The sequence below is a fragment of the Felis catus genome, chromosome B2, assembly GCF_018350175.1.
Source record: "Felis catus isolate Fca126 chromosome B2, F.catus_Fca126_mat1.0, whole genome shotgun sequence".
Lineage (NCBI taxonomy): Eukaryota > Metazoa > Chordata > Mammalia > Carnivora > Felidae > Felis > Felis catus.
The window spans coordinates 109,955,771-109,971,461 of NC_058372.1; the positions used below are offsets into that span (position 1 = coordinate 109,955,771).

At 35.6% G+C, this 15,691-nt stretch overlaps 1 protein-coding gene across 1 annotated transcript in view; it reads right to left on the minus strand.

The window, feature by feature from the left end:
* Positions 1–15,691, minus strand: part of SERINC1 (serine incorporator 1) — a 35,995-nt gene that overhangs the window by 4,306 nt on the left and 15,998 nt on the right. The window contains exons 2-7 of the mRNA XM_003986516.6: positions 15,070–15,231; positions 11,838–12,007; positions 3,570–3,649; positions 3,193–3,330; positions 1,196–1,365; positions 996–1,086 (exon numbers count right to left, since the gene is read on the minus strand). Of these exons, the coding sequence (XP_003986565.1) occupies positions 996–1,086; positions 1,196–1,365; positions 3,193–3,330; positions 3,570–3,649; positions 11,838–12,007; positions 15,070–15,231 (811 nt within the window). The remainder of the gene's footprint in view (positions 1–995; positions 1,087–1,195; positions 1,366–3,192; positions 3,331–3,569; positions 3,650–11,837; positions 12,008–15,069; positions 15,232–15,691) is intronic.

Genomic DNA, 15,691 nt, shown 5'->3' on the forward strand with positions numbered 1-15,691 from the left:
TAGGGGGAAAAAAAACCGATTCTTAGAGCCATTTTAAGAATAATTACTAAAAAATTTTTTCTAACCACTTAAATACCTGAACAAATCTAATCTTTCTCTAATAATAAAAAAAAGCCTTTCTCCGACTGGTGATAAATTACCTACTAAGCTTACAAGCTTGAAATCAGATTCAGATAAAATATTTTATAATTTTCTTTTTAAGTAAAAGAGACCATTTTCTTCCTTTTCAAAATTAGTAACTAATTTCTCACTAACTTGTGTCACGCCAAATGATATTCCATGAGATTAGAAGCCAATATATATCATTTGGGGTTAAACAAGTTAGTCTCGTGGAATGCAAGGTTAACAGGCCTATAAAGATTCATTAGGGGCACCTGGGTGGCTCAGGTGGCTACATGTCCAGCTACAGCTCAGGTCATGATCTCACAGCTTGTGGGTTCAAGTCCTGTGTCAGGCTCTGTGCTGACAGCTCAGACCCTGGAGCCTGCTTTGGATTCTGTGTCTCCCTCTCTGCACCTCCCCTGCTCAGACTCTGTCTCTCTCCCTCAAAAATAAGTATTAAAAAAAATAAGTAAACATTAAAAAAAATTCATTACAAAGCCCTATTATATTCACTTGCAAGGTACTCACAGGCAGAAATAGTATTTTAATAAGTAAAAGAATTATACTCTTTACCACTGAATCAAGGAGCATTTTAACAGCTTTTCTTTCTTGTATACTTTCTTTTGTGATATTGTATATATACTATCGCAAATATGGCAGTACAAATTAGGTATATTTGTTATAATTTTCATATACTCTCTTATAATTTTGTTAGTGAAAGAAACAAAGTAAAAAAAAAATACAGTGATACATCAAAGATGAAAATGGTATTTCCATACAGTTTATTCCTCTAGAGGCTTATTTTTTAAATGACTTAATTTCATAAAATGACCATTTCTGAAAAAAAAAGTTTCAAAATTCATTAAAAAGAAACCCAAGAAAACAAAACATACCTGGTTCATTGGTCATAGCAGACCATGTCAAATACATCGTGTAGACTGTAATTACTGAAGACTGTAACAAACCAGATCTTGGTTGTGATTCCTACAAAGAAAAATTAAGCAAGACAAATAAATATTCTGACATCATTCAAAATTTAAGAAAACTCAGAAAAATGGAAGCTTCATAAAAACTAATGATATAAAGAGCATACTTGGATTTTGGGCAGTATAGACATTACAGAAGCACCAAGGCAGAGGAGCATGTTGACACTGATGAATGCTTTATTTTCTGAACAACTGGCTGGATGAGTATAGTAAACAAAGAATAGGACGATAGCAACTAAAGACAGCAGATAATTCAGAGCTGTAGCTGATAACAATGCTGTGAAGGAAATATAATTGGACAATTAGAATTGATCATGAATATTAGGAATTAGGCATAGGGCTCATTTTAAAAACAAACTTTTTACTCTAAAATGTATTTTAAGCAACTAACATTGTCAGCATTATGCAGGCTATAAAAGCAGGGAAGAATATTATTTCTGAACTTTATCACAGAAAATTTTATAGTCTTCACATATATAGCTCACTATAGTATTTTCAAGGACATTAAGTTAGTAACAGACTAAGTATTTTATTAATAGTAATATCTCCACTACAAACACATTCACATACATTAGTCATTATTTTCAAAATACAGAAAAATAAAAGGAAAATTACTTAACCATAATTGTTCAGTTACAAATGACACTGAGAAACAAAACTTTCATTGCTAATGCTAAGCCCACAGAACAAGGCTTTCCCATATTAATATCTTTAAACATTTTTTATTATGTAAGATTAATAAGACAACCTAGTTTCTCCTTTGTAAATTAAAACATACACAGTGTGTTTTTGTGCTATTGTGTGTGCTCCATATACACAGGTGTTTATGTAGATGTGCCAGATGGGGATCCACCCAACAAGTATTTATTGAATGCCTACAAAGTTCCAAGCGCTGGTGGAGCAGGGAACAAAACAGAAACTCTTGCATTAAATTTGAACTAAAGAATGGGGTGTTCTAGAACACTGAATTTTCCAAATAACTGAAGCTTATTTCTTTGAATACTAAACTCTTTGTTTTAACCACCGAGATCAAATACCACAACTGTGTGAGAGAAATATTAGGCTAGCAAGTACAATGATACAGCTTTCACTCCAAATTAAAATATTTAGCTGAAACTCAGATCACTTCACATAAAATTTTAGATTTATGACTTCTCTTTAAAGAAATCAGAAAAGGGGCGCCTGGGTGGCGCAGTCGGTTAGGCGTCCGACTTCAGCCAGGTCACGATCTCGCGGTCTGGGAGTTCGAGCCCCGCGTCAGGCTCTGGGCTGATGGCTCGGAGCCTGGAGCCTGTTTCTGATTCTGTGTCTCCCTCTCTCTCTGCCCCTCCCCCGTTCATGCTCTGTCTCTCTCTGTCCCAAAAATAAATAAAAAAAACGTTGAAAAAAAAAAAAGAAATCAGAAAAAAATTAAGCAATACTGAGTTCACGTTTCCATAAGGCAACGATTGTATGAAACTGAGCAGCATCTATGCATTTTAGGGAGGGTCTTCATCATAGTCCCTACTATTTGCACAAGCATTGACTGACTATACACTTAACCTGGTTTTCCTCCCTCAGTTTTTGATCCGTGTTTTGCAGTATAACCATAGGACCCAAGATCATCATTATAAATAAATACACATTAATCACACTACTACAAGAATCCCCTTAGGTGGATCTTTCCACTTACATAAAATGAAATTTTCTAGAGTCGCTTTTTATATTTTTTCTGAATGCTGATGTTTATGCCTTATGCTACTGTTTATTTCTAGCAGCCCTAATCCCTTTGATATTTTATCTACCTGTAGTTCCTGTAGAACAGGAAACTAGGCTGTAAAAGGTACATACTGCCAGCAGTAGCCTTTGCAACATCTATTTCAGCCATTCAGGGTATCTTGGTTTATTTCCTGATTCTTAAGTATGTTCCTAGAGCTGATTCACTAAAAGTTCTCTCAGTAAGTTGCTGATACAGTGTGATTCAGTGCCACTCACAGACTCCTGAAGTAAGTATCTCTTCACAAAAATCTTCATAAAAATCTTGATTTCCCTGTAGTCTACATATGTGCTCTCATCTTCAAAGTTCAACTATCCTGAAGATGTGCTATAAAAGACAAAAGCTTACCTGCATACCAACATCTTGAGTTCCCTTCTTCCATTTTTTCAACCCATGATTCATTCCACGAATGGGCAAAATCAATAAGTAAGACTAGCTGTATGAGGATGAAGCAAAATGCACCTGCCATGCCTACATAAAACCACACTGAAAGAAAAAAAAAAAGTATACAAACGAGCAGCCGGTTCACTTTTTATCACTTCATTTTTACAATCACAATAAACAAAAGGATAAATAATATTTTACACAAATGCCTTGATTTTGTCAACTGGAAAAAAAAAAAAAATAGAAAGAAGTAGTGTTACAGTTCCAGGCAAGTTATTAAAGTTTCTTTATAGAACATCAACATCACACAATTAAAAAAAAGAAAAAACAAAAACTGTTACCAGTTGTAAAAGTTCCTTCTGGAATGAAGAAAGCCCCAATAATAATTGCAATTGCTGCGGCAAATTTAAAGAACCAAAATCTAAAAGAAATAGAAATATAGTTTATTAATAAGTAATCACTCAACAAAGAGTTTCATATATGAAATCTTTTTTAAGAGCATCTGAAAAAAATAGTTTATGTGACTGTTTAGGATAGTTTTAAGATAGATTTGTAACTAATTCATTATGAGAAAATGAGAATATTCTATTTCACAGGTTCACTTTTAATAATGAATGGATATAATGCTAAGTGAAATGAGTCAGAACCACAACTACCATATGATTTCACTCCTCTGGAATTTAAAGAACACAAACTAACAAAAAAAGACAAATTAAAAACCAGACTTTAAATACAGAGAACAAACTGGTGGTTGCTAGAGGGCAAATGGGTGAAATAGATAAAAGGGATTAAGAGTACCCTTATCTTGATGAGTGCTGAGAAATACCTAGAATTGTTAAATCATACTGTACACCTGAAACTAATGTTAACACCGTACATTAATTATACTTGAATAAAAAAATTAAAAGAATGGGATATGTGAAAGTATAAAGTCTACTGTACAAATGAATAGGTCTTATAAACACATGATAAATGCTCCATCTGGTTTTAAAAAACCCAGCTTTTAGAACATCAGCCTCTTGACATAGCAAGTCCTTATTTTTTGTTCTCCTGCTTTGAACAAATAAATAAGGCATCCATCCATGAACAAAAGTGCTACTATGGGAGTTGTGGGATCCAGAAACATGCCAAGACCAAGGAAGAGTCTTGTGCACCTGTGTATTTGATAATAGGCAGACACACTTTGGTATAGGCTACAAAATTAATAAACTTCTCCAATCCCTCCAAGCTTTTCCCAGTTGGGGAAAACCTAGAGTGCTGATATGGGCAAATACCTATGAATGAGAAACAATTTATAAAAGTCTAGCCCTACTGTGGGAAGATTCCCACACGGCCTGAGTGTGTGTGTGTGTGTGTGTGTGTGTGTGTGTGTGTGTGTGTTGGGGTGGGAGGGAGAGGAGTTTCAGTGCAAGAGAGAGGGGAAGAACTTTGCCAGCATTGCCCCTATACCATGGTAATACAGTATGGACACTGGCAGCAACCTCTCCCATGGGGGAAAATGAGAGCTGTGAGTGACCAGCTACCCCAACTCTGTGTGACAATTCTGGAGAAACCGTTTCTCTCCAGAAGCACCCAGATTACTGAGGCAAACTCCATGACTAAGGGGAGGGAGAAGATGGAGAGAGAGGTGGATATTAAAAAGAATTACAGGAACATAGTTTCTGCCAATTACACTCAGGACTTAAGCAGGAAATCTGCTCACAAGCCTCTGGGAGATCCTCAGCCAAGAATCTCTGCTGGCTGGCTGGCTAAGTGGGACCCTAAACACCCAGGGTGCTAAACCCACACCTCCCACTCTGCAGCCAGCTCTTTGTGTGCACTCCTGAGTGCAAGAGCAAGAGAGGATGCGATAATGAGAGTGCTCTGAGAAAAACAACATGATCTGTAGGCAAGGGAGAAACTACAAATGAGCTGTAGTGCCATCATCTGGAAAACAAAACAAAAAATTTCTGGTAGCCAGCAAGGTGAGTTGTAAGAACCAGGGAAGACATAAAGCTTAAGATCTTCCACAAAAGTGAGCAAGAAGTGTGCAAGTGTATAAAAGAAATGTGTAGCAAGTGTATAAACACGAGGTCAAAGAGAACCCCAGATAATATATAACAGGATCAAGAAGAGTTTACCCCATCGAAAGCAACCAGTATAAACTTGAGATGTCTCCTACTACAAATGCGAAAGCAACCAACACAAAACTACAGGAAACATGAAAAATCAAGAAAACATTCCATTACCAAAAGACAATAATCCAACAAGTAAGCTGAAAGGCATGGAATCTTGCAATCTAGTGGATAAGGAATCAAAATAGCTATTTTGAGGAAACTCAACAAGCTACAAGAAAACACAGAAAGATAAATTCAGGGAAAGAAATACATGAACAAAACAAGAAATTTAGGAGAGCCAGAAGTCATAAAAAATAATCAAATTCTGGAGCCAAAGAAAGATGAAAGAAATGAAAATTGCAATAGCACTTGCAGCAGGGTAGATCAAGGACAGAATAAGCGACCTGGAGAACAAAAATTTTGAAATAACCCAATTGGAGTGAACAGAGGAGAAAAGAATAAAAAAGAGCAAAGCCCATGAGATCTATAGTATCTGAATATTAGAATAATCAGCGTTCCAGAGATGAGAGAAGGGAAAAAGTTTATTTGAATAATAATGGAGAACTTCTCAAACCTGGGAAATATACAACCGAGTTCACAACTCTAATAGATTATGCTATTATCTCAATGCAAAAGACCTTCTCTAAGACATGAACTGTCAAAGGTGGAAGATAATCCTAAAAGCAGCCAGAGAAAAAATGATCATAATCCACAAAGGAACTCCCACTAAGCTATCAGTGGATTTCTCAGCAGAAATGCTACAGGCCAGGAAGGAGGGGAATGACACATTCTAAGTTTTCAGAGAAAAAAACTTCCAGCCAAGAATACTCGATCTACCAGTCATTCTTCAGATATGAAAAATACTTTCTCAGATAAATAAAAGCTAAATTCACCACCACTAGACCTTCCTTGCAAAAAATGGTGAAAGTTCAAGCTTAAATGAAAAGATGCTAATTATGACATGAAAACATATGTAAGTATACAATAAACTGAAGACTAATGCACAGTAAGATTCAGAAAACTCTAATTCTATAATAGGATGGTATGTTAACTATAAATGTTAAAAAAAGTTATTAAAAAAACTATAGCCACTCTATTAATATACAATCTAAAAAGTAAACTGACATCAAAAATATAAAAGGGAGGAGTAAATGGGTAGAGCTTTTGTATACAATTGAAGTTATGTTGCTATCAGCTTAAGATGGGCTTTTATCTCTAAGATGTTTATGTAAATCTCATAGTAAACACAAAGCAAAAACCTAGAGTAGACACACAAAAGATAAAAAGGGAAACAAAGCATACCACCAGGAATACCAATTTACAAAAGTAGGCAGAAATGGAGGGAAAAGAATGGAAATACAGTACAATCAGAGAGTATTGTATAAGGTAGCATTACATATCAATAATTATCCTAAACATGTATGTACTAAATTCACCAATCAAAAGGCATGCTTTGGTTAGATGGATTAAAAAACCAAGACCCAACTATATGCTGGATACAAGATTCACATCAGATTCAAGGACACTCATGGGCTCAAAATAAAGGGATAGTAAAGGATACTCCCCGCAACTGGAAAGCAAAAGAAAGTGGGAGTGGTAGCATACCTACATCAGACAAAATAAACTTTAAGCCAAAGAAGGTAACAAGAGACAAAGGTGGCCATTATATAATGATACAGGGACCAATTCAATTCTCTAAGAAGATGTAACAACCATATATACACTACACTACACTACACTACACACACACACACACACACACACACACACACACACACCCAACATCAGAATAAATATATTAAGCAAATACAGATTTTAAGACAGAAATGGACAATAAAATAATAGTAGACTTTAATATCCCACACTTTCAGCAGTGGATAAATCCTCTAGACAGCAAATCCACAAGGAAATGCTGGATTTGAACAATACATTAGGCCAAATGGACCTAACACATTCATAGAACATTCCATCCAACAGCAAAAGAACACACATTCTCAAGTGCACAGGGAACATTCTCCAGAGTGAACTGATCATAGGATAGGGTTCAAAAGTCTTTTCAAACTTAAGAAGACTGAAATCATTCCAAGTATCTTTTCCATCTGTAAGAGCATGAAACTAGAAATCAACAAGAGGAAGCCTGGAAAATTTACAAGCATGTGGAAACGAAACAACACACCCCTGTGAAACCAAGGGATTAAAGAAGAAATCAAAAAATACCTCAAAACAAATGAAAACAGAAACACATAATAAAATGTATGAGACACTGCAAAAGCAGTTCTGAGAGGAAGTACATAGTGATAAATGTACATATTAAGAAAACACATCTTTAACAACCATAACTGTACACCTCAAGGACTAATAAAAAAGAACTAAGGCCAAAGTTAGCAGAAAGATCAAAGTGGAAACACTGAACAGGAAAAACAAACAAACAAACAAAAAAACCAAAAAAACCCCTGACAAACCTTTAGCTAGACTAAGAAAAAAGAGAGAATACTCAAAATCAGAAACAAAACAGGCATTACAACTGATACTAAATAAATACATATGTTTGTAAGAGACTGCTATAAAGAATTACATGCCAACAAACTGGATAACCAGAAGAAATGGATAAATTCTTAAAAACACAACCTATCAAGACTGAATCAAAAAGAAACAAAATCTGAACAGACCAATAGCAAGTAAAGGGACTGAATCAGTAATCAAAAACCTCCCAACCCAGAACAGCCCAGTATCTGAGGATTTCACTGGTCAATTCTAACAAACTTTTAAAGAGGAATTAATGCCAATCCTTCTCAAACTCTTCCAAATTACTGAAGAGGAATGGATACTTCCAAATTCACTTTACCAGGCCAGCATTACCCTGATGCCAAAGCTAGGAAAGAACACTACAAGAAAACTATGGGCTAACTTCCCTGATGAATACAGATGCAAAAATTCTCAACAAAATGTTAACAAACCAAATCCGACCATACATTAGAAGGTCTGTAGCACCATGAGCAAATGGAATTTATCCTTGGGATGCAAGGATGGTTCAATATATGCAAACTAACAAACGTGATAACTGAATGAAAAATAAAAATCATATGACAATCTCAGTAGATGCAGAAAAGCATTTCACAAAATATGAAAAACATCCTTTCAAGCTGAAAACCCTCAACAAATTGGGCTATAAAGAAACATACCTCAACAAATAAAGGTCATAAACAACAGATCCACAGATAACATCATACTCAACCAATAAAACCTTTCCTCTACATTTAGCAACAAGACAAGGGTGCTCTCACCACTCTTATTCAACATAGTACTAGGAATTCTACCTAGAGCAATTAGGTAAAACAAAGAAATAAAAAGCAGCCAAACTGGGAAGGAAAAAATAAAATTGTCTTTATTTGCAGATGGTATGATCTTATATATAGAAAATCCTAAACACTCAACCAAAAACCCTGTTGGAATGAGTCAACAAATTCAGTAAAGTTGCAGAATACAAAATCAACACACAGAAATCAGTTACATTTTGATACATTAACAACAAAATACCTGAAAAGTAAAGAAAACTATCCTATTCGTAATGGCATCAAAAATAATAAAATGCTTAGGAATAAATCTAGCCAAAGAAGTATAAGATCTATGCAACGAAAACTACAAGACTTTGATGAAAGAAACTGAAGACACAATGAAAGAGAAAGATATTCATGTTTATGGATCTGAAGAACATTGTTAAAATGTTTGCACTACTCAAGGCCATCTATGGATTCAGTACAATCCTTATGAAAGTTCCAATGGCATTTTTCTCAGAAATAGGAAAAAAAAAATCCTAAATTTTGTACAAATATCACAAAAAGACCCCAAAATGGCCAGAATAATCATGTGAAACAAAGTTAGAAATATCACAGGTACAGATTTTAAACTGTACCACAAAGCTACAGTATTCAAAATAGTATGTTACTGGCATAAAAAGACACATAGGCCAATGGAATATAACAGAGAGCCTAGAAATAAATCCTTGCACGTGTGATCAACTACTATTTGATGAAGACGTCAAAATCAATGGAGAAAGGACAGTCTCTTTTATGGGAAAACGGTATAATCACATGCAGAAAAATGAACCTGGACCTCTATCTTACACAACTCACAAAAATTAAACTAGAAATGGATTAAAGAATGAAATATTGGAGTGCCTGGGTGGCTCAGTCAGTTAAGTGTCCGACTTCAGCTCAGGTCATGATCTCGTGATCCGTGAGTTTGAGCTCTGCACGGGGCTCTGTGCTGACAGCTCAGAGCCTGGAGCCTCCTTCAGATTCTTTCTCCCTCTCTGTACCTGCCCTGCTCACACTCTGTCTCTCTCTCAAAAATAAACATAAAAAAAAAAAGAATGAAATATTAAGACTTGACATTGTAGAACATACTAGGAAGATTCTGATACTAGGAAGATTAAAATAGGGAAGAAACCCCTTAACACTGGTCTTGGCAATGAGTTTTTAGATGAAAAGATACAAGAAGCATAAGCAACAAAAGTAAAATCAAACAAGTGAGACTACAAACTAAAAATCTTCCTCTGCACAGCAAAAAAACAATCAACAAAAAGGCAACCTACAAAACAGAATATATGTGCAAACCATATACTGGATAAGGAGTTAGCATCCAACATATATAAAAAAAACTCACACAACTCAATAACGAGAAACAACCCAATTAAAAAATGGGCAGAGGAACTCAGATTTTCCAAAGACGACAAATGGCTAACAGGTGTATGAGAAGGTGCTCAGTATCACTAATCATCTGGGAAATGTAATCAAAACCATTATGAGATAGCACCTCACACCTGTTAGGATGAAAGGAGTATCATCTTCAAGACAAGAAATAAGTGTCGAGAACGATGTGGTGAAAGGGAACCTTGAGCACTGTTGGTGGGAATGTAAACTAGTTCAGCCACTATGAACAGGAGCATAAAGTTTCCTCAAAAAATTAAAAATAGAAACTACCATAAGATCCAGCAATTCCCTTCTAGTTATACATCCAAAGGACGTAAAAACAGGATACCAAAAAGATACCTGCACTCCCATGTTTACTACTGCAGCTTTATTCACAATAGGCAAGATATGAAAACAACTTAAGTGCTTGTCAATGAATGAAGAAACAGTGGTATAGATGTACAATGGAATATTATATAGCCCTGAGAAAAAAAAGCAAATCCCATCATCTGCAACAACATATATGAAGCTTGAAGGCATTATGCTAAGTGAGATAAGCCAGACAAGGAAAGACAAATACTGTATGGTATCACTTACTCGTATGTGGAATCTGAAAAAAACCGAACTTGTAAAAAACAGAACAGAATGGTGGTTACCAGGGTATGGGGTGTATGTGTGTGGGTGGGCATTGGGAGAGACCATGAAGGGGAACAAACCTGCAAACACCAAATAAGTCCTGGAGATGGAATGCACAGCATAGTGACTATAAGTAGCAATACTGCATTACAGACTTCAATGTTGCTAACTGTTCTCATCAAAAGAAATAATAACTGTGACATGACTGAAGTCCTGGCTAACCCTACAAAGGTAATCATAATGCAATATACAAATGTATGAAATCGACACTTTGTCTAGGCTAAACCTATACAATGTTATATGTCAACTTTATCTAAAAAAGAAACACGTGTAACAAAGATGATTCTAAGAGTGCTATGTGCATGCTACTTTGACAAGAGTATTATCTCAGGGAATGGTTGTCACAGCCATTCTGAGATACATTTTGAGAAGTGTTTAAAAACACATTAAATAAATATAGTGGTAGGAGTGCTAATAAATACCAATAACTACAAGGACAAAATAAACAAAATAATTCAACCTGTCACAGCACATTTTTTCATTAATATTTATATTACACTTGCTCATCCTTCCTGTTTTTGGTAGCATATGTTAATAAAGAACAACAGATACTCAAAGTTTTTTTTTTCTTAACTTATGGAGAGAAAAGGACAGATAAAATTAAAAACATTCAAATTAAGTACCAGAAGCGATGCTCTACATTAAGGGAGATTAATAAAAGGGATCCTGAAGTTCCTTTCTGGATGGTCTAGTATAACCAAACATTTAAACAATCAATCACCCTATTTAGGATTAAAGTTTTTCATTTTGGTTGCACTGTAGGTCTAGGGAACTAAGTTCAGTTTCACGTAATAAGACTGGTCTACCAAAAGGTTAAAGCAGAAGTAGGAGTAAGTTCCTCCTTATTAATAAGATCCTCCTTATTAATATAGATCCTCTTTTTATAATGAAACTATAAAGCAACCTGCATCAAAGATTATACCAATAAACAATCCAAGGCTACTATCTAATATTAGTATTTCTAAAGTCTGACATTCTCTAGTAGAGACCAGAAGATATTCTTACCTGGTCATTCATGAATAACAAAATAATTCTGCAAATTGTGTAATTTATTTTACAGTTTCTTTAGACAGATTCAAAAGTACTGAGACTGCACAGATTTTCATATTATTATTGAAAAACGTACCCATTATGCACTGCAGCTCTAGGATCACTGCTGCTCTTCACTTTGATCATTAGCAGAGAGAGGAGAAGATAGAACATAGCCAAACCAAAGCACAGACGGTACACAGCTTTATAGCCAACCAGAATATTACAAGGAACAATGCCTTTCTCATTTTCACAAAATCCAGGAATCTAGAAAAACAAGAGTTTATGATCTAGAATTTTAAGTAAAAATGAAAACTCTATGTAATCAAATAGTTTAAGGTTAAAAAAACTGAAGTTTGCTTGACAGTTTATGCTGAATATGTAATCAAGGTTAAATCTGGAAAATTTAAAATCTGGAAAATGGAAAAGTAGACATTTAACCATTTTTACTTTATATAAGCCCAAGATAAACTATGAATGCCAATCCTACATTGGATGCTTATTCTGACTTGCAGACTTATTCTAAATTTTCTAAAACTTGCATTCCCCCAGGGGCGCCTGGGTGGCTCAGTCGGTTAAGCGTCTGACTTCAGCTCAGGTCATGATCTCGCCGTCTGTGGGTTCGAGTCCTGTGTCAGGCTCTGTGCTGACAGCTTGGAGCCTGGAGCCTGCTTCGGATTCTGTGTCTCCTTCTTTCTCCACCTCTTCCCTATTCACTCGTTCTCTCTCTCAAAAATAAATAAATGTTAAAAACAAACAAAAAAATCTTGCATTCTCCTGTGATATACTGAATTACACCAGTAAGAGAAGAATACAATCAATGAAAGCTGAAGGCAATTACAGAGTAACGAAGTTAGTTCCTAAATACTGAAGAGAACATTGATAGCTTCTCAAAGCCAATGAGACCTAAATACATTTTGAGTTTTGGTGTCTTATTCTACAAGTATTATTTCTGATAACAAATGGATTTGCATTAACAGTATAATAGCTGGCACTGATTTTACTTTGTAACTTAGAATTGTGAAAGACTAATGGCCATTTCAAAGTCACACTGGAATCAGAATACAAAAAAAATCTTAAGTGAAATTAATGGGAGTTCTCAGAACTACATGTACTATTCATATGTATGAGAATGAATTATTCCCTCTAGAAAATGTTAAAGCAAACCAATATGCCAAAATATAACTGTTAATTTGTGCCTTTAAAACCAAGAACTTAAAAATATTTAAGCTAATGGAAGCACTACTTCCTTTTGCTAGTCTCTACACAATCTGTAAGCCCTTTCTTGGTGCCACTTAAATCTCACCTTGCTAACCCAGTTTGAGCCTTATGGCAATATATACTTACCAACAGTCATTTGCAACATGTACTCAACTAGGCTAATTATCCCATTCCCTTATACAGGGCACCACCTGGCAAATTCCCATAATTAAATGAATTCAACCACCTATATTAGGTTAAGAAGGTTCAGTAACAACCCCCAAATATCACTGGCTTAAGACAGCAAAGTTATAGTTCTTGCTCATGTACATAAATGGTCATGGTAGTCACTTCAGGAGCCCAGATGTTGAAGAAGCCACCATTTCAAATGAGGTACATGTTTACAAGAAAAAAAAAAAAAAAAAGGAAATCAGTAAGTAGAGGCCAAGGTGTGTTTCTTCTACTCACCACTCACTGATCAGTACTAGAGACATGGCCCTACATATCACAAAGCACTCCAGAAAATGCAAATCTTTGATGACCTTCATAAAGCAGAGAAGGAAAAATATCTGGTATTAAGTATTAACATCCACCAACTAAACTATTTATAATCACAGTCAACTGGATCTATGACAAAAATCATACAGATACGTCTTTTGCTTATACCCAGGACTTGAGTAACACTAACTGGTCATCCACATCTACCATGTACAATGCTAGTTACTTTCATAAGCATAATAATTTCATTTCCCAAATTTTCACCATCTTTCCTTACCCAAATGCCAACCTCAAGTAGACACTATGCTTTAAAATGGAGGTCATCTGCCATACTCTCTCTCAACCTCAAATTCTGCATGGTCACTCATCTTGTCTTGGTGGAAAGCTAACCTCTAAACCTTCTCTGGATCACCTTATCTCTCTCTCATACAGATTAGATCTCTTATCGCTGACTCATCTCAAAATACACATGAATAATTCTCATCCTAAAAATCCTTTCCTTAACTCAGCTGACCTCTGAGACTGCCACCTTTATTAGAAAACTCCTCGAATCAGCAGTTTATACCTATTAGGCACATTTCCTCACAGCTTTACAATTCTCCTCTCACTACTCTGATCCCAGCACTCTGAAGAAATTGCTTTTTCAAGACACTAATCATGGACTGGGTGTCAAATACTTTCCTCCTCAGGCCTATACAACAGGGCGTACACTTGGTTCACCTTTTTTCATTGTTCCTTCTGAGGTTCCCTTTTCGCTAACCAACCCCTTTCACTAAGAGCTTTTGTCAAAGTTAGTCTGCTCCCTTTGAATGGTCTTCAGCATATGCTACCATGGTTTTATCTTTCATCTCTATTCCCAAAACACCTCTAGCTATTTCTTTTTTGTTACACACAATGTTTTCTACTTCCCACAGGATACACAAACACACACTCTCACTCACGTATGTAGTACAGTAACAAGTCAGTGTTTTACAAATTAAATAATTGTATTTTCCTCATCTCCTTTCACAACCTGAGTTCCTGAAAAAAAATTTTTAAGTACACTTTATTTTTTTTCCTAGGTTAACAATAACAGTTTCCTCCTAGTTGTCCAGAATCAGAACCTGAATATTATGTATGATTCTACCCCTGCCAGTATTTAAATCCCAATTCAGTTAATTCTGTATTCAGAAAAACTGTCACTGGCTCTCTATATAGTTCTTGATTATACCATTAAAAAAGCCTCCACATTTAACTGCCTAACTTCTAATTATCAATCTGCCTAAAGCATACATATTCTGCGCGACACGCTCTTTATCCCCATTCTGCTTCCTATTTTTCAGTCTCTGCATAGAGAAGTTCTACTCATTCTTAGAATGTCCCTTTTTCCATGACACCCACTGAGTTCTGACATTTAACTGGTTATAATTACTTATTTCTCCTTATTACCACAGCACATTTTCTATACCACCATCACAGACCTTAATCTGTCTTGTATTGTCTGTCTTTCCTAAAAGACTATGAAGATTGCTAAAATTGGGAATTACACATTATCTTACTTTGTACATTATTCTGTTTTGAACATGAAAATCAGTTTACACATACACATACTATAGGTTCAGTTAATCACTTAAACAAACAAAAAAACTAACCTTGTTCAGTTGTTCTTCCATTCCTGGTATCAACATTACACAAGCTACACACACTCCAACAAGCAAGAAAAGTGCATAGATCAATCTAGTTACAGTAGAGTTGTTTCCACTAGGACAGCATCGACACAGCAAACAAGGGGCACTGCCACATAAACACGGTATCTGGGAAAAAGAATATTAAAAATCAGTACAGTTTAAAATGATACGGTGAAAATTTATGTTCCATCCACTCAAAAGAGAAAAAGACTGAAGTTAAAGTGATTACCAAAGAAAGAACAAAAGGATTTGGGTCACATAATTATCCATGAACTATAAAACTCAGTCATTTCTGTGTAAAGTTAGACCCAAGTCAAAACATAAAAGTGCTTGACCTCGGGAGCCTGGATGGCTCAGTTGGTTAAGTGTCCAACTCTTGATTTTGGCTCAGATCATGATATCAGTTAGTGAGTTAGAGCACCGCACTGGGCTCCATGCGGTCAGTGCAGGGCCTGCTTGGGTTCTCAACTCTCTCCCTCCTTCCTGCCCCTCCCCTGTTTACAGGCTCTCTCTCACTCTCAAAATAAATAAATAAACAAACAAACTTAAAAAAATTTTTTAAGTGTTTGACCTCCAAATCAATCAA